Raw genomic sequence first — 19832 nt, 5'->3', positions numbered from 1 at the left:
CAGCTCTGCTGTGGGTGATCCTCTTGCAACTTCCTGTTGGGAAGGAGAATATCCCACAAGTAATGGATGATCCGTGGACTGGATACACCACAAGAGAAATAAATGTATCAGGTAAGCATAAATTATGTTTTCTCTCAAAAATGCATGCTCTATCCAAAACCATGAAAGATAAATTTTGCCTTCAAGTGAGCCTAGACTCATTGTTAAATGCTTAAAATGTAAATGACCCAAGAAAGGGGAATTGCTTTATTGCTTTAGCAAAATATAATTTTTTTATTTTACTTGGGATTAAAACTGCCATATTGCGACTTGTTTATACTGGAAAAAGCTACAGTGTTTTTGCAGCAGTTTTGCAAGAATGTTTTCCAATGGCAAGAATACTAGATGCCAGCACCAGTAGTATCTCTTCAATATAGACTATAATAGGAACAAAACAAATTTGATATAAGAAGTAAATTGGAAAGTTGTTCAAAATTGTATGCTCTGTATGAACCACAAAAGCAAATGTTTGGTTTTCATATCTCTTTAAAGGGACAGTCAAGTCAAAAAAATCACTTTAATGATTTAAATAGGGCATGTAATTTTTTTTTTTAACTTTATTTTTATTCAGCATGATAACTTCACACATTTTGTAAACGCCATGCAAGACGCTATTTAAACATTTAACAGCAAATAATTTATAAAACGGTCTTGACTGTCTTAATGATATAGATTCAACATATCTTAGAAAAAAAAAAGAAATTAATATTAGCTTAGATTAAGCCCTAGCTCTTCTGATTTGTTACTTTCAAGTTCATCAGCTGATTTTTAGTTCTATCTATAACCCCCACCCAACCCCCACAAAACAGCCCGACATGGAAAGAAAAAGGAGAGAAAAAAAAAAATAAAGGGGGAAAGAGGCAAGGGGAATTCCCCTTCCTATCCATTTTCACTCCCCTCATCCACCCGGGGGACTGTATTCAGTAGGACCTCACAGAATGTACGTCTAGAACAGCCTGATAAGTCAGTGCTCTCTACTAAAGTTATTACCAGGCTCCTAGAAGTATCAATTCAGAGTTTCTAAACGGGAAAATTAGATCATTTATCTCCATGTCCGGCAGAGATTTTATAAATACTGACGATTTGTTGAAAAATTGTCTAATATCCTCTTCATTGTCTAAATTAGTGTCTCTTTGTTCTATCAAACATTGTTTCTTTAAACAGTGTTTAATCCCTGGGATAGATGGTGGTGTCTTTAGCTTCCAATTTTTAAAAATAAGATATCTAGATGTCAATATGGACAGGAGAATTAACTTATCATTTATTTGATGTGCATTTTGATTCGGTAGCCCAAATATAATTTGTAACTGTGTTATAGCTGATTAAGAGATTTTAAGTGTTTTAGTAAACCAGAACTCTAGCTTCCACCAAAAATGTCTTATTTTAGGACAATCCCAAACCATGTGCATTAGATCTGCTGCCGGCAATGAACATTTTGGGCAGTGATTAAAGCCATAGTTGCGAATTTTGCTATCTTTTTGGGGGTAAAATAAGAGTTATGTATTAATCTGAAATGCGACTCTCGCCAGGTAGCTGACAAGGTAGCCTGAGCCACTTTCTGAATTGATAATTGGATAAATTCAGTGTCAATATTGGAATGAGGGATCATCTGGTTCCATAGTAGGGTCATTTTCTCTAGCTCAGAGTTCCCTTTGCTGGAATTAATCAATTGATAGCATAAGGAAATTGACCTCTGGCCATTTTCGAAGAGTTTTAACCAACTTTCCAATTTGCCCAGGGACCAATTCCAATCTGTTTCTTTCATAAGCCCTGTGGCGAAATGTCTGCTTTGTAGATATGGATAAAAATCCTTGTTATTAATTTTGAATTCTTTTTTTAATTCTTCAAAAGCTTTAACACATTTTCTCTCTTTATCAATCAGATGTAATACCCTGTCCAAGCCCTGACTATGCCAGGTCTTAAAAAGTGGCGAGCTTAGCCCTGCCAGGAATTTCGGATTTCCCAGAAGTGGCAAAAATTGCGAAACTTTGCATTTTAAAGATAAGAGTTCCCCCACTTTCCACCAGGCCTTCAGTGGGCTCATAAAAGTTTTAAACAATTTAATTTCCCTTGGTAATTCTTTGGGTGGGCAATGGATTAATGCTGAAGGAGTGTACGGATAAGATATAGTTACCTCTAGTAGGCTATTTGTTACATAATTACTCCGAAAAATCCAGTCAGCGACTATTCGCACAAGGAAGGCATAATTATAGAAGCGAATGTTGGGCAAGGCAAGACCTCCGTACTCTTTCGAAAGAGAGAGTTTCTTTAACGAAATCCTTGGTCTCTTCTCTTGCCATATAAATTTACTGAGTGAACTGTTAAGTGAGCGGATATCCCTTTCCAATATAATTAATGGGGTGTTCTGGAGTACATAAAGAAGTTTTGGTAATAATACCATTTTAAATAGAGCTATCCGACCAGAGATAGATATTGGAAGGCCCTGCCAATTCTTCAGTTTCTCCCTTATGTTTTTTAAAATTGGGGTTATATTAAGATCATACAACTCTGCAGGGTTAGAGGAAATAAAGATTCAAAAATATTTAAGAGTTTGTTGCCAGGCTAAAAGGAATATTAGCTGGAGAGTTATTATTTGTTCTAAGCCATAGTAATTCAGATTTTGCTTGGTTAATTTTGTAGCCTGAAAAGGATCCAAACCTATCGGCGATGTCCAAAAATTTTGGTATACTGGTTTGAATGTCAGATAGATATAATAAAACGTTGTCCGCGTAGAGAGCTATTTTTATAATCTGATTACCAATTTTGATTCCTGGGAGGTGATGTCTGATCATGATCGCCAGGGGTTCTATTGAGACGTCGAAGAGCAGGGGGGAGAGAGGGCAGCCCTGTCTAGTCCCTCTTCCAAGAGTTATCTGTGGGGAGATAATATTGTTCACAATCAGTCTTGTATATGGTTCTTTATATAAATTGGTGATAAATCTCGGGAACTCGCCCTTAAACCCAAACTTATTTAAAGATGTAAAAAGATGATCAAAGTGGAATGAATTGAAGGCTTTTTCTGCATCTATTGAAACAATAGCCAGATCATGTGCGCCCTCCTCTCCCCGACATCACCTCAAAATATTCAGTTGTGAAGGGCTTGTCATTTTAAACAACTTTCCAATTTACTTTTATTACCAATTTTGCTTTGTTCTCTTGGTATTCTTAGTTGAAAGCTAAATCTATGAGGTATATATGCTAATTTCTTAGACCTTGAAGGCCACCTCTAATCTGAAAGCATTTTGACAGTTTTCACCACTAGAGGGTGTTAGTTCATGTGTTTCATATAGATAACATTGAGCTCAGGCACGTGAAGCTCTTAAGAGCAAGCACTGATTGGCTAAAAATGCAAGTCTGTGAAAAGAACTGAAATATGGGGGCAGTTTGCAGAGCCATAGATACAAGGTAATCACAGAGGTAAAAAGTATATTATTATAACTGTGTTAGTTATGCAAAATTGGGGATTGGGTAATAAAGGTATTATCTATCTTTTTAAACAACAAAAATTCTGGTGTTTACTGTCCCTTTATTGAACTTAATTTAATCTTAATATGATAAATAAAGTACACCAAATATAACAAAATGTAGGCGTTATTGATTGTAAACTGGTAATTACATTTTGAGACAAAATTAGCTTTGAAAATATTAATATTAAATGTAGATCTATTTTAATGTTTATATGGACAGAAATCACAGTATTTCAGTTTTAAAGTTTATCTGTAGTAGTAAACAAAAATAATTTCACAGTTAAAGGGACAAATGCAGCATAACTGTAAAAAGCTGACATGAAAATATCACCTGAACGTCTGTCTATATGTAAAAAAAAAAAGGAAGATATTTGTACCTCAAAATTTTTTCAGCTCATGAGAGTAATTGCTATGTAAACAGTTATACTTCAGCTGCTGTCCAGCTGCAAGTTGAAAATAAAAAAATAATAGTCAGCATCAGCAGTGCTGAGGTCTTGCTTTGTTTTGTTTCACTAAACCGTAAACTTCCTTAAACTGAATAGGAAAATAACATGACTGTGCCTGCACATGCCAGATTCACAATCCCTTGCAAGTCCTGGGACTAGCATCCTGATTGGCTGCTTAAAGTTTCTTACGGTGGGAGGGGAATACTTAGGACATTTTTAGGTCAAATATCTTCCTTTTTTACATAGAGATGTTCAGGTGATAATTTTACAGCTATGCTGCAGCACTTTCAAGTGCTTCAACATTTGGGTATCATGTCCCTTTAAAGCTTAAACATTATGGGCTAGATTACAAGTGGCGTGCTATTGTTAGCATGGGTCGTGATAAGCAATATAAAAAGGTGAAAGTAAACATGTTCGCTCGAGCGCAAACAAAATTTAGCGAGCGTCAGGTTTACGCAATTGGAGAACTACCATAAAGTTTTTTTTTTTTGTTTTTTTTTAAATGCATCAAACACAACATAAATGCATTAAAATAAAGTGTTACACTCATATATGCACAATCTGATAAAAAAAAATATATAAATATTAATACAATTTTATTTAGACTGGTTAAACCATATATGGTATATGACAAAGTATTTAAATGGAAAAGGCTATATTATGTGTGTACATGTGTATGTATTTATATATGTAAATACATATATAAACACATATATATGCATGTAAAAAATATAAAATTAATATAACATATCAAAATTTGTATTAACATTATTTCTTTTATTCATATTTATTGATGTTAAAACAATTATACATACACCGTAAGTATAACAGAATGATATAACATCACTCATGAAATAATCAATGTGTCATAAAACCCCTTTGTATAAACATTTTTTATTTATAGTTATAGGAAGGTGATACTTCTTAATAATAATAATGTTTATACTGGGATATTGTATAATATACTTGACAAGCTGTGCTATTACTCAGTGATGGCCAAATTCCTAACACATGACGGCCACAGATAAATATTATAGTAGCCTTAAGGGGTGCATATATACATGTATTTAATTCTGCTTTTTTGTGGGGCCATAAAAACTATCACAGAGGGCAGCCAGTTGGCTGCCTTTGGTATAAATGATTTATTATTCCAGGTTTCTAATGTTTTATGTTTATGCAGTTTCAAGTTAATTTGTATGAATTTACCACAAATTAAAATAATGAGGTATGGAATAATCTAATTTATTATTTTTAAAAAAATTATTTATTTCCCCAGAAATTATACCTCATGCTGCCAGAATTTGGATTTTTTTTACTGCTAACATTTAGTTAATGCTGTTAGATACTGTTTCAGTTTTACCCCTCTAAAAAAAAAAAAAAACATACCCAAACTTCAGCGAATTGATTTTTAACAAAGTATAATATACATTGGATGCAGTAGGTTCCTAGAAAATATTATTTACCACCATGTAAAATATCATAGAAAAAGACTTTTTAAAAGTATACAGTTACATAATCGTAATGTAACTTTTTTATGTATGTTTTTAATTTTAGAAATATGATAAAGTCCTTCTATACAGCAAGTCTTCTGCTTGACACACTAACTGTTTTTGGAGAGCTCACAGAAGAGGTAAGCAATATTTATTTATTTAATTTAAATTGGATATTGGATATTTTATTCAGTGCTGTTGGTCAGTGGAAATATTAAAGACAGAATTGCTGTGTCTGGCTTTATGGAATATAAAACAATATGTTATACGTAAGAAATTTATATAGTTTTCTCCAACATAGGTGTGTCCGGTCCACGGCGTCATCCTTACTTGTGGGATATTCTCTTCCCCAACAGGAAATGGCAAAGAGCCCAGCAAAGCTGGTCACATGATCCCTCCTAGGCTCCGCCTACCCCAGTCATTCTCTTTGCCGTTGTACAGGCAACATCTCCACGGAGATGGCTTAGAGTTTTTTAGTGTTTAACTGTAGTTTTTATTATTCAATCAAGAGTTTGTTATTTTAAAATAGTGCTGGTATGTACTATTTACTCAGAAACAGAAAAGAGATGAAGATTTCTGTTTGTATGAGGAAAATGATTTTAGCACCGTAACTAAAATCCATGGCTGTTCCACACAGGACTGTTGAGTGCAATTAACTTCAGTTGGGGGAACAGTGTGCAGTCTCTTACTGCTTGAGGTATGACACATTCTAACAAGACGATGTAATGCTGGAAGCTGTCATTTTCCCTATGGGATCCGGTAAGCCATGTTTATTAAGATAGTAAATAAGGGCTTCACAAGGGCTTATTAAGACTGTAGACTTTTTCTGGGCTAAATCGATTCATTATTAACACATATTTAGCCTTGAGGAATCATTTATTCTCTTACTCCATAGTCCTTAAAATCCAAAGGTTTATTTCAAAAGAGTTTAAAACATGTAGGTGAGTAGACAAGCACAGCACAGTACAAATGCAAGCTATACAGGTGGAGGGGGGGGAGCAAATCCTTACATGTTTCGTGCTATGCAGCACTTAATCATAGGATAGCTCACCACCTGTGCAGCACACCTTTAAAGGAGCAATGGCCAATCATTCAAAGCCATAGTATACCCAAAATGAATGTCTCAAAGGCAGACTGCACAGGTGTGAGAAGAAATGGTGTAACATAACAATACAAAAGCAAAAAAGGTACTTATTACATAGAAAGTACAAAAGTGAAAATAAAATAAAAATAAATGTAAAAAAACACATCAATAGATCATGTTACACACGTTCCAAATTAGTCTCAAAAAGAGAAATAATAGTAAATCTGATTATAAATCTAAGTCAGATGCGATATAGTAATAAAAATATATATATATATAAAAATATAAAATATAAAATATAAAATATAAGATATATATATATATTACTATCATCACATATACAAGGCAAGAAAAAATTGTTTAAGGATCAAAAAGATTTTAAAGACAATAAAGCACATGTCACATGGAATATACAACTTTTTGATGAGACCTTAAAAAAGATGGTATTAATTTTTCAAAATGTCATGCACTAATTGTACTCATATTCACATTACCAAGTTAACAGCGGGATTGAAAAATCTGAAAATACTGAAAATAACTTATACTTTCAGGAATCACAGTTTAGGAGTTTAGGAGTCTCGTATACATATGTTGTAAAACTGTCACATTTTTTCATATTTTTTCTCATATTTTTTCATATTTTTTCATATTTTTTCATATTTTTTCTCATATTAGAAATTATCTATTTAGTTTTTATTTCTCCCTTGCCTCACTCTTATTCTCATTCTGAATACATTCTGAACATATCCAGTTTCACATTTTCATATCTTCATATTTTGACACCTTGATACATACAATTATACATATTTGTATATGTTTTCACATTAACTTTTTTTGTTTTTGTATTTATCTACCATTGTGTGAAAAAATATGAAGAAATATGAAAGAATATGAGAAAAAATATGAAAAAATATGAAAAAATATGAGAAAAAATATGAAAAAATGTGACAGTTTTACAACATATGTATACGAGACTCCTAAACTCCTAAACTGTGATTCCTGAAAGTATAAGTTATTTTCAGTATTTTCAGATTTTTCAATCCCGCTGTTAACTTGGTAATGTGAATATGAGTACAATTAGTGCATGACATTTTGAAAAATTAATACCATCTTTTTTAAGGTCTCATCAAAAAGTTGTATATTCCATGTGACATGTGCTTTATTGTCTTTAAAATCTTTTTGATCCTTAAACAATTTTTTCTTGCCTTGTATATGTGATGATAGTAATATATATATATATCTTATATTTTATATTTTATATTTTATATTTTTATATATATATATATTTTTATTACTATATCGCATCTGACTTAGATTTATAATCAGATTTACTATTATTTCTCTTTTTGAGACTAATTTGGAACGTGTGTAACATGATCTATTGATGTGTTTTTTTACATTTATTTTTATTTTATTTTCACTTTTGTACTTTCTATGTAATAAGTACCTTTTTTGCTTTTGTATTGTTATGTTACACCATTTCTTCTCACACCTGTGCAGTCTGCCTTTGAGACATTCATTTTGGGTATACTATGGCTTTGAATGATTGGCCATTGCTCCTTTAAAGGTGTGCTGCACAGGTGGTGAGCTATCCTATGATTAAGTGCTGCATAGCACGAAACATGTAAGGATTTGCTCCCCCCCCCTCCACCTGTATAGCTTGCATTTGTACTGTGCTGTGCTTGTCTACTCACCTACATGTTTTAAACTCTTTTGAAATAAACCTTTGGATTTTAAGGACTATGGAGTAAGAGTGCTGCTTCCCTCTACCTTTTACTTTTGGATTTGGCTTGATCCATATTTCTAGCTGGCACCACGCCAACAGTGCTTCTCTTTCCTTTGCCGACATTCTGAGGCTGCAATTGGACAGCGGCGCACACACCCTCTATAGGCTGTAGCGACGTCACTCTCCTACCCACTGTCTCTGCTACAAGCTACCGACGCTGCTCGCCTAGGAGGATTATGAAGCTGCAGTAAGTGTGTTTTGTCTATTTGTTATATATATACACACTACTACTGTTTAAAAGGGTTTTTCAGTCTGTGAGGGTTTGAACTCTCAGAAAGCTTTTATTTGAGCACGAATACTATTAGCGGTTGTTGTAACCGGCAGTGTGTTTGTTCCCTGGGGACATGTTTTAACAGCTGTGTGCGGCAACGCCGTGAGACTTTGAAATCCAGCAAAGAAATGAATGCTGATATCTGAATGAATAATAATTCAAATATCGTTGCTCATTTAGATATAATTTCCATTAGCTTTCTTTTTCAGTTTAAACCAAGGCTGCTTATACTGACGCTGTGATGATTTTTTCAAATAATCTAAAGGCAGCCATTAATTAACAGCATACACCTTAGAAGCAATGTGGAGCATAATTCTATTTGCATATGTGTGATGACTTTCTGATACTCTCTACATTTTTTGCATGCTTCAAAGTGTGACATCTATAACTCACAGAGGATTTAACCATTTAACCATTTAACCATTTAACCAAATTTGCATGCCTATTTGTGAAGAAGAATAAACAAACCTGCACTGTTGGTGTTTTAATCCATTATCTAGCACATTTTTTGCACTTTACTTAGCTATGGAGGGGGAGGCAATTAGTCTCAATAAATCGATTTTTGATATACAAGGCAGAAAAACATATTTTCAATCAGTGTTCTCAGTGGGAGAGAATGAATTTATTGAAAAAGATATGAAGAGTCTGTTTAACCAATTGGAAAGATTGCTTATGATGGACTTACGTTTGATGTGGGATGCTGTAGCCTTTGAACATTATGTGCAATCTAAGAGAATCCCTCGAGGATTAAGAATTAAAAAGTTTCCTTCATATGACCTCAATGATGACGCTCTAACAACGGAGTGGAAGGATGCCCTTACAACCTGTTCTTTAACCATTATGGATATTTTGATAAGAAGCAAAAATTCCAAACGTGATTCCTTAAAGGCACAGATCCATAATGTTAAACAGGAATTAAAGAACCACAAACAAGAGGAGGAGTATTCTGATTTAAAATCTAAAATGAAGAAAAAGATAAGAAAATCTGATAGTGAGCTTGCTTCACTAAAGGGCAGAAAATTCAACAGAGACCAAGATGATTATCTTAAAAATAATGTGTATGACTGGTCTAGATTTACCAGACGGACCCGCAGATTTTCTGGAACACAACAGAGGGATTATGATTCAAGCACAAATACTGATGGTGAAGGAGAAATTCCAAGGTCCAGCAAAAATAGAAATAAACATAAAAACAAAAATAAGAAGAAATCAAATTGGGCCACATCATCCACACCGGTAGTCGAACCAAAGTCAATCTTAAAGAAAAGACACAAGAATAAATCCAAGAAAGTAGTCTTTTCCTCTACTGAGTTGGATACCTCTGACCAGGATTCAGAATTATCAGATGATAGCTCTTCCTCCTCTTCCTCTTCTTCCTCTCTTTCTCCCCTTCCCTCTTTGTCTTTGCAGGAAACGACACACCAAGGACGTGAGAAGAAAGAAAATGAAGTCCGTTCAAAAACCAAAAGCCAAGACATCCCTTTAGGAAAGGAAAAAAGAGGACACGTAGAGCAGGTTCCAGAAGAAGGAAAAAGATCCTCAAAGAGAAAGGCAAAGAAGAACTAGCACTCAGTGTCGTCAATTTATCGAACTTTGAACTCACTGAAAGTCATATTAGTGTATTATCTAAGGGTCTGGGCTTTGCTCCCACTTACAATTTTTCAGTATTTAATACTTTGTTGGATCTCAATAAATTTGTTAGGAAGCTCACACTACGTAGACACTTTTCTAGTATTTCTGATAATGAGGAAGTGGAACTTGATGTACCAGATGAAATTGCTGAGGGTGAAAATAATGTATCCCTTCCCATCAGCAGTTTGCCCAGTACTAATCCAGAATCAACTTTTGATTTTAAAGACATCTGTATTCTGGAAGAATTAAGAATGCTGGACACTACTGCTGATGGTGTGAATGACTCAGATGTTCCAAAACCTAAAAGAACAAGATCTAATTTTTACCCCACTCAATCTAGGGGCACACATATTAATTTATTCCAAAAACAGGTGGAAAAAGAGATTGTGGAGTTGGGTAAACACACTACTACAACAGGCCATAGGGATAATCTTACAAAAAGACAAAAAGCTGCAATTAGACAATTAGAAAGTAAACACGATCTTGTCATTCGTTCATCAGACAAAGGAGGTAATGTCGTAGTTATGAACAAAGCACAATACATTAATGAAGCCTATAAACAATTGAACGATGGCATCACATATAGGAAATTATCTCATAACCCAGAGAAAGAATTCACCCATAAATTGGATAGGCTACTTGAAGATGCACTTGCTTTGGGCTTCATCTCACAAGAGCAGTGTGTTTCCCTAATTCCACAATTTCCCGTGACGCCGGTCTTTCACCACCTACCTAAATTACATAAGGACTCAGTCAACCCACCAGGCCGTCCAATAATTTCTGGGATTGGCTCGTTGTTTGAACCATTGTCTGAGTGGGTTGACTCAGTCCTACAGCCCCTAGTACAGAACCTTAGTAGCTATCTAAGGGATTCATCCCATCTTTTAACTATCATTGACAAAATGAGATGGGACAAAGATCATAGGTGGGTGGTGATTGACGCGGTGTCACTATACTCACGTATACCGCACAGTTTGGGATTGTGTGCCATTGGTTTCTTTTTGGATAATTATACCAATTATTCCAGGGAATTTAAATTGTTCTTTTGTGAGACTGTCGAGTTCCTACTGTCCCACAACTACTTCATGTTTAATGGAGAATATTTTCTACAAATCTGTGGTACTGCGATGGGGGCGAAATTTGCCCCCTCATTCGCTAACCTATTTGTGGGATGGTGGGAACTCGGCAGCCTCTACAATAGCAATAACCCTTTCATAGATAACATCTGCATATATATGCGTTACATTGATGACCTTATCTTTGTGGTCAAAGGTGACTTTGTCTTTGAGGATTTCCTCAAATTTGTAAACAATAATGATCTACATTTACAGTTCACGGGGGAGATCCAAGATAAAGAAGTCCATTTTTTGGATCTCACCTTAGTTGGCTCAGTTGAACTTAATAAGATCGTCACTGATACATATAGAAAGCCAACCTCTGGCAACACAATCTTACATGCCACATCCTGTCATCCCAAACATCTTATAAATTCGATACCTAAGAGTCAATTTCTTAGGTTGCGTCGAAACTCCAACTCAGATAAACTGTTTAATGTCCAGGCCATCAAATTGATGGATAGGCTAAGTGCTAGAGGTTACGATCGTAATGTACTCCAGCAGTCCTTAGATGAGGTTAGATGTACTTATAATCCTAAAGAAAGAAAGTGGAATAACAAAGCCAATAAAGTAATGTGTAGTAAGGATATAGTAGTATTTTCGACAGAGTATTCTTCACAATTCAATGATTTATGTAAAATTATTAAAGGTAACTTATCTATACTTAAAGGTGATGACATTTTAGTCAATTTTGTAGATAAGGTTAAATTTGTGCCTAAAAAGGCCCCCACACTTGCCAAAAAGCTTGTGCCCAGCATGGTGAATAGCCAAGTTGGTCCAAGGGGGTGCCAGTGGCTGAATAAGAAGGGCACTTTCAGATGTCTATCTAGAAATTGTCTCACCTGTTTACAGATATCCATGGAGACTGAATTCACTAGTCATGTAACCAAACAGAATTTTAAAATTAATCATTATGCAAATTGTAGCACAACATTTGTCGTCTATCTTATAGACTGTACCCTGTGTTCTGAACAGTATGTTGGTCAGACCTCCCGTGCCCTTAGATCGAGAATAGGAGAGCATAGAAGGGATATTAAAAATTATAACAAGGATTCGAGTGTAGCAAGACATTTCAACTGCTTACATTTTACTGATCAGCCAAAATTTACTGTAAAAGTAATAGACATAGCCAAAAAGCCCATTAGGGGAGGAAATATATATAATATATTGTCCAAGAAAGAACTTTTTTGGATTTGGAAACTTAACACGAGAGCACCGTTTGGTCTAAATAAAGAATGGGACATTAGTTACTTTGTGGAGTAACTTGTGCCATCTTCAATAAATTCCCATCTATGTAGACGCTCATTGTCATAGTCATATTAAGAATACTCATTAAAAATTAGAAATTATCTATTTAGTTTTTATTTCTCCCTTGCCTCACTCTTATTCTCATTCTGAATACATTCTGAACATATCCAGTTTCACATTTTCATATCTTCATATTTTGACACCTTGATACATACAATTATACATATTTGTATATGTTTTCACATTAACTTTTTTTGTTTTTGTATTTATCTACCATTGTGTGAAAAAATATGAAGAAATATGAAAGAATATGAGAAAAAATATGAAAAAATATGAAAAAATATGAAAAAATATGAGAAAAAATATGAAAAAATGTGACAGTTTTACAACATATGTATACGAGACTCCTAAACTCCTAAACTGTGATTCCTGAAAGTATAAGTTATTTTCAGTATTTTCAGATTTTTCAATCCCGCTGTTAACTTGGTAATGTGAATATGAGTACAATTAGTGCATGACATTTTGAAAAATTAATACCATCTTTTTTAAGGTCTCATCAAAAAGTTGTATATTCCATGTGACATGTGCTTTATTGTCTTTAAAATCTTTTTGATCCTTAAACAATTTTTTCTTGCCTTGTATATGTGATGATAGTAATATATATATATATCTTATATTTTATATTTTATATTTTATATTTTTATATATATATATATTTTTATTACTATATCGCATCTGACTTAGATTTATAATCAGATTTACTATTATTTCTCTTTTTGAGACTAATTTGGAACGTGTGTAACATGATCTATTGATGTGTTTTTTTACATTTATTTTTATTTTATTTTCACTTTTGTACTTTCTATGTAATAAGTACCTTTTTTGCTTTTGTATTGTTATGTTACACCATTTCTTCTCACACCTGTGCAGTCTGCCTTTGAGACATTCATTTTGGGTATACTATGGCTTTGAATGATTGGCCATTGCTCCTTTAAAGGTGTGCTGCACAGGTGGTGAGCTATCCTATGATTAAGTGCTGCATAGCACGAAACATGTAAGGATTTGCTCCCCCCCCTCCACCTGTATAGCTTGCATTTGTACTGTGCTGTGCTTGTCTACTCACCTACATGTTTTAAACTCTTTTGAAATAAACCTTTGGATTTTAAGGACTATGGAGTAAGAGTGCTGCTTCCCTCTACCTTTTACTTTTGGATTTGGCTTGATCCATATTTCTAGCTGGCACCACGCCAACAGTGCTTCTCTTTCCTTTGCCGACATTCTGAGGCTGCAATTGGACAGCGGCGCACACACCCTCTATAGGCTGTAGCGACGTCACTCTCCTACCCACAATCATTTATTCTGGGTATTTTGATATGATTATATCGGCAGGCACTGTTTTTGACACCTTATTCTTTAGGGGTTTTCCCTAATCATAGTCAGAGCCTCATTTTCGCGCCGGTATGGCGCACTTGTTTTTGAGGACAGCATGGCATGCAGCTGCATGTGTGTGGAGCTCTGATACATAGAAAAGTCTTTCTGAAGGCATCATTTGGTATCGTATTCCCCTTTGGGCTTGGTTGGGTCTCAGCAAAGCAGATTCCAGGGACTGTAAAGGGGTTAAATATAAAAACGGCTCCGGTTCCGTTATTTTAAGGGTTAAAGCTTCCAAATTTGGTGTGCAATACTTTTAAGGCTTTAAGACACTGTGGTGAAATTTTGGTGAATTTTGAACAATTCCTTCATACTTTTTCGCAGCAGTAATAAAGTGTGTTTAGTTTAAAATTTAAAGTGACAGTAACGGTTTTATTTTAAAACGTTTTTTGTGCTTTGTTATCAAGTTTATGCCTGTTTAACATGTCTGAACTACCAGATAGATTGTGTTCTGACTGTGGGGAAACCAAGGTTCCTTCTCATTTAACTATATGTATTTTATGTCATAAAAAAATTTAGTAAAAATGATGCCCAAGATGATTCCTCAAGTGAGGGGAGTAAGCATGGTACTGCATCATCCCCTCCTTCGTCTACACCAGTCTTGCCCATACAGGAGGCCCCTAGTACATCTAGTGCGCCAATACTCCTTACTATGCAACATTTAACGGCTGTAATGGATAATTCTATCAAAAACATTTTAGCCAATATGCCCACTTATCAGTGAAAGCGCGACTGCTCTGTTTTAGAAAATTCTGTAGAGCATGAGAACGCTGATGATATGGTTTCTGAAGGGCCCCTACACCAGTCTGAGGGGGCCAGGGAGGTTTTGTCTGAGGGAGAAATTTCAGATTCAGGAAACATTTCTCAACAAGCTGAACCTGATGTGATTACTTTTAAATTTAAGTTGGAACATCTCCGCGCTCTGCTTAAGGAGGTGTTATCCAATTTGGATGATTGTGATTATCTGGTCATTCCAGAACCACTATGTAAAATGGAAAAGTTCTTAGAGGCCCCGGGGCCCCCCGAAGCTTTTCCTATATCCAAGCGGGTGGCGTACATTGTTAGTAAAGAATGGGACAGGCCCGGTATACCTTTAGTACCTCCCCCCATATTTATAAAATTGTTTTCCTATAGTCGACCCCAGAAAGGACTGATGGCAGACAGTCCCCAAGGTCGAGGGGGCGGTTTCTACTCTACACAAGCGCGCCACTATACCCATAGAAGATAGTTGTGCTTTCCAAGATCCTATGGATAAAAAATTAGAAGGTCTGCTAAAGATGTTTGTTCAGCAAGGTTCCCTTCTACAACCAATTGCATGCATTGTCCCTGTCACTGCAGCCGCGTGTTTCTAGTTTGATGAGCTAGGAAAGGCGATTATTAGTAATTCTTCTTCTTATGAGGAGATTATGGACAGAATTCGTGCTCTTAAATTGGCTAATTCTTTCACCCTAGACGCCACCTTGCAATTGGCTAGGTTAGCGGCGAAAAAATTCTGGGTTTGCTATTGTGGCGCAGAGCGCTTTGGTTAAAATCTTGGGCAGCGGATGCGTCTTCCAAGAACAAATTGCTTGACATTCCTTTCAAGGGGAAAACACTCTTTGGCCCTGACTTGAAAGAGATTATCTCTGATATCACTGGGGGCAAGGGCCACGCCCTTCCTCAGGATAGGTCTTTTCAAGACCAAAAATAAACCTAAGTTTCGTCCCTTTCGCAGAAACGGATCAGCCCCAAGGGCTACGTCCTCTAAGCAGGAAGGTAATACTTCTCAAGCCAATCCAGCCTGGAGACCTATGCAAGGCTGGAACAAAGGAAAGCAGGCCAGGAAACCTGCCACTGCTACCAAGACAGCATGAAATGCGGGCCCCCGATCCGGGACCGGATCTGGTGGGGGGCAGACTCTCTCTCTTCGCTCAGGCTGGGGCAAGAGATGTTCTGGATCCTTGGGCGCTAGAAATAGTCTCCCAAGGTTATTCTCTGGAGTTCAAGGGGCTTCCTCCAAGGGGGAGGTTCCACAGGTCTCAGTTGTCTTCAGACCACATAAGAAGACAGGCATTCTTACATTGGGTAGAAGACCTGCTAAAAATGGGAGTGATTCATCCTGTTCCATTAGGAGAACTAGGGATGGGGTTCTACTCCAATCTGTTCATAGTTCCCAAAAAAGAGGGAACGTTCAGACCAATCTTAGATCTCAAGATCTTGAACAAGTTTCTCAAGGTTCCATCGTTCAAGATGGAAACCATTCGAACACTTCTTCCTTCCATCCAGGAAGGTCAATTCATGACCAAGGTGGATTTCAAGGATGCGTATCTACATATTCCTATCCACAAGGAACATCATCGGTTCCTAAGGTTTGAATTCCTGGACAAGCATTTCCAGTTCGTGGCGTTTTCTTTCGGATTAGCCACTGCTCCTAGGATTTTCTCATAGGTACTAGGGTCCCTTCTGGCGGTGCTAAGACCAAGGGGCATTGCTGTAGTACCTTACTTGGACGACATTCTGATTCGAGCGTCGTCCCTTCCTCAAGTAAAGGCTCACACGGACATTGTCCTGGCCTTTCTCAGATCTCACGGATGGAAAGTGAACGTGGAAAAGAGTTCTCTATCTCCGTCAACGAGGGTTCCCTTTTTGGGAACTATAATAGACTCCTTAGAAATGAGGATTTTTCTGACAGAAGCCAGAAAAACAAAACTTCTAGACTCTTGTCGGATACTTCATTCCGTTCCTCTTCCTTCCATAGCGCAGTGCATGGAAGTGATAGGTTTGATGGTAGCGGCAATGGACATAGTTCCTTTTGTGCGCATTCATCTAAGACCATTACAACTGTTCATGCTCAGTCAGTGGAATGGGGACTATTCAGACTTGTCTCCGAAGATACAAGTAAATCAGAGGACCAGAGACTCATTCCGTTGGTGGCTGTCCCTGGACAACCTGTCACAAGGGATGACCTTCCGCAGACCAGAGTGGGTCATTGTCACGACCGACGCCAGTCTGATGGGCTGGGGCGCGGTCTGGGGATCCCTGAAAGCTCAGGGTCTTTGGTCTCGGGTAGAATCTCTTCTACCGATAAATATTCTGGAGCTGAGAGCGATATTCAATGCTCTCAAAGCTTGGCCTCAGCTAGCGAGGGCCAAGTTCATACATCAACCATCAGGGGGGAACAAGGAGTTCCCTAGCGATGGAAGAAGTGACCAAAATCATTCTATGGGCGGAGTCTCACTCCTGCCACCTGTCTGCTATCCACATCCCAGGAGTGGAAAATTGGGAAGCGGATTTTCTGAGTCGTCAGACATTGCATCCGGGGGAGTGGGAACTCCATCCGGAAATCTTTGCCCAAGTCACTCAACCGTGGGGCATTCCAGACATGGATCTGATGGCCTCTCGTCAGAACTTCAGAGTTCCTTACTACGGGTACAGATCCAGGGATCCCAAGGCGGCTCTAGTGGATGCACTAGTAGCACCTTGGACCTTCAAACTAGCTTATGTGTTCCCGCCGTTTCCTCTCATCCCCAGGCTGGTAGCCAGGATCAATCAGGAGAGGGCGTCGGTGATTTTGATAGCTCCTGCGTGGCCACGCAGGACTTGGTATGCAGATCTGGTGAATATGTCATCGGCTCCACCATGGAAGCTACCTTTGAGACGAGACCTTCTTGTTCTAGGTCCGTTCGACCCACTCCAGCTGACTGCTTGGAGATTGAACGCTTGATCTTATCAAAGCGAGGGTTCTCAGATTCTGTTATTAATACTCTTGTTCAGGCCTGAAAGCCTGTAACCAGAAAAATTACCACATAATTTGGTATATCTGTTGGTGTGAATCTGCAGGATTCCCTTGGGACAAGGTTAAGATTCCTAAGAGTCTATCCTTCCTTCGAGAAGGATTGGAAAAAGGATTATCTGCAAGTTCCTTGATGGGACAGATTTCTGCCTTGTCTGTGTTACTTCACAAAAAGCTGGCAGCTGTGCCAGATGTTCTAGCCTTTGTTCAGGCTCTGGTTAGAATCAAGCCTGTTTACAAAATTTTGACTCCTCCTTGGAGTCTCAACCTAGTTCTTTCAGTTCTTCAGGGGGTTCCGTTTGAACCCTTACATTCCGTTGATATTAAGTTATTATCTTGGAAAGTTTTGTTTTTGGTTGCAATTTCTTCTGCTAGAAGAGTTTCAGAATTATCTGCTCTGCAGTGTTCTTCTCCTTATCTGGTGTTCCATGCAGATAAGGTGGTTTTGCGTACTAAACCTGGTTTTCTTCCAAAAGTTGTTTCTAACAAAAACATTAACCAGGAGATAGTTGTGCCTTCTTTGTGTCCTAATCCAGTTTCAAAGAAGGAACGTTTGTTGCACAACTTGGATGTAGTTCGTGCTCTCAAATTTTACTTAGCAGCTACTAAGGATTTCAGACAAACTTTGTCTTTGTTTGTTGTTTATTCTGGTAAACGGAGAGGTCAAAAAGCAACTTCTTCCTCTCTCTCCTTCTGGATTAAAAGCATTATCCGATTGGCTTATGAGACTGCCGGACGGCAGCCTCCTGAAAGAATCACAGCTCACTCCACTAGGGCTGTGGCTTCCACATGGGCCTTCAAGAACGAGGCTTCTGTTGATCAGATATGTAAGGCAGCGACTTGGTCTTCACTGCACACTTTTTCTAAATTTTACAAATTTGATACTTTTGCTTCTTCTGAGGCTATTTTTGGGAGAAAGGTTTTGCAAGCCGTGGTGCCTTCCATTTAGGTGACCTGATTTGCTCCCTCCCTTCATCCGTGTCCTAAAGCTTTGGTATTGGTTCCCACAAGTAAGGATGACGCCGTGGACCGGACACACCTATGTTGGAGAAAACAGAATTTATGTTTACCTGATAAATTACTTTCTCCAACGGTGTGTCCGGTCCACGGCCCGCCCTGGTTTTTTTAATCAGGTCTGATAATTTATTTTCTTTAACTACAGTCACCACGGTAACATATGGTTTCTCCTATGCAAATATTCCTCCTTAACGTCGGTCGAATGACTGGGGTAGGCGGAGCCTAGGAGGGATCATGTGACCAGCTTTGCTGGGCTCTTTGCCATTTCCTGTTGGGGAAGAGAATATCCCACAAGTAAGGATGACGCCGTGGACCGGACACACCGTTGGAGAAAGTAATTTATCAGGTAAACATAAATTCTGTTTTTCAGTAAATTAACAATCTAGTGTGAACATTTTCTAAATATATTAATACCTTGTTTGCTGTAATTAGTTTTCAATGGTCAAACCCACCACTTGCCTTATTGGAGAAGCTAATCTAGATTTATCACTGGGGTAGACAAGGCTAATCGCTGTCAATTTGTTGCCAAAATTTACATTGTTTGACAGTATCTTATTTTATCAGCTCTATTAAGGCCAATTAGGTCCAGATATGAAGCAGGTTTAGGCCTGGAGTGATCAATCACTCTTCACTATCTGGTAGTCTGATTGAAAAGTCTGGTTGTTTAGGTTGCCAGGAGAATGCTACTTACTGGAATGTATAGTGCCTTACTGGAATGCATAGTGCCTATGGTAAAATTTAGTGGAGGGGGGATAATGGTGCGGAACTGTTTTCTACTGTTTGGACTAGGCACCTTAGTTCCATTTAAGGTTCATCTAAATGTTACAGGATACAAAACAATTTTAGACAGTTTGGTGCTTCGAACTTTGTGGCAACAGTTTGGTTAAGGCTCTTTCCTGTTCCAGTATGACTGTGCACAAAGAGAGCTCCATGAAGACATGGTTTGTTGGGTTTTGGTGTGAAGGATCTCAAGGAGCTTGCACAGAGCCATGACTTCAACCCCAATGAACACCTTTGGGATGAATTGGAACACT

The 19832-nt window shown here is 37.3% G+C and overlaps 1 protein-coding gene across 1 annotated transcript in view; it reads left to right on the top strand.

Moving 5' to 3' along the window:
- The window catches only part of VTA1 (vesicle trafficking 1), a 725433-nt gene that overhangs the window by 407383 nt on the left and 298218 nt on the right, over window positions 1–19832 (top strand). Inside the window, exon 4 of the mRNA XM_053711824.1 lies at window positions 5507–5582. Coding sequence (XP_053567799.1) covers window positions 5507–5582 — 76 coding nt within the window. The remainder of the gene's footprint in view (window positions 1–5506; window positions 5583–19832) is intronic.

The sequence above is a fragment of the Bombina bombina genome, chromosome 4 (assembly GCF_027579735.1).
Source record: "Bombina bombina isolate aBomBom1 chromosome 4, aBomBom1.pri, whole genome shotgun sequence".
Taxonomy (NCBI): domain Eukaryota; kingdom Metazoa; phylum Chordata; class Amphibia; order Anura; family Bombinatoridae; genus Bombina; species Bombina bombina.
The sequence above is the reverse complement of the archived record's forward strand: the minus strand, read 5'-3'. Positions and strand labels throughout refer to the sequence as shown.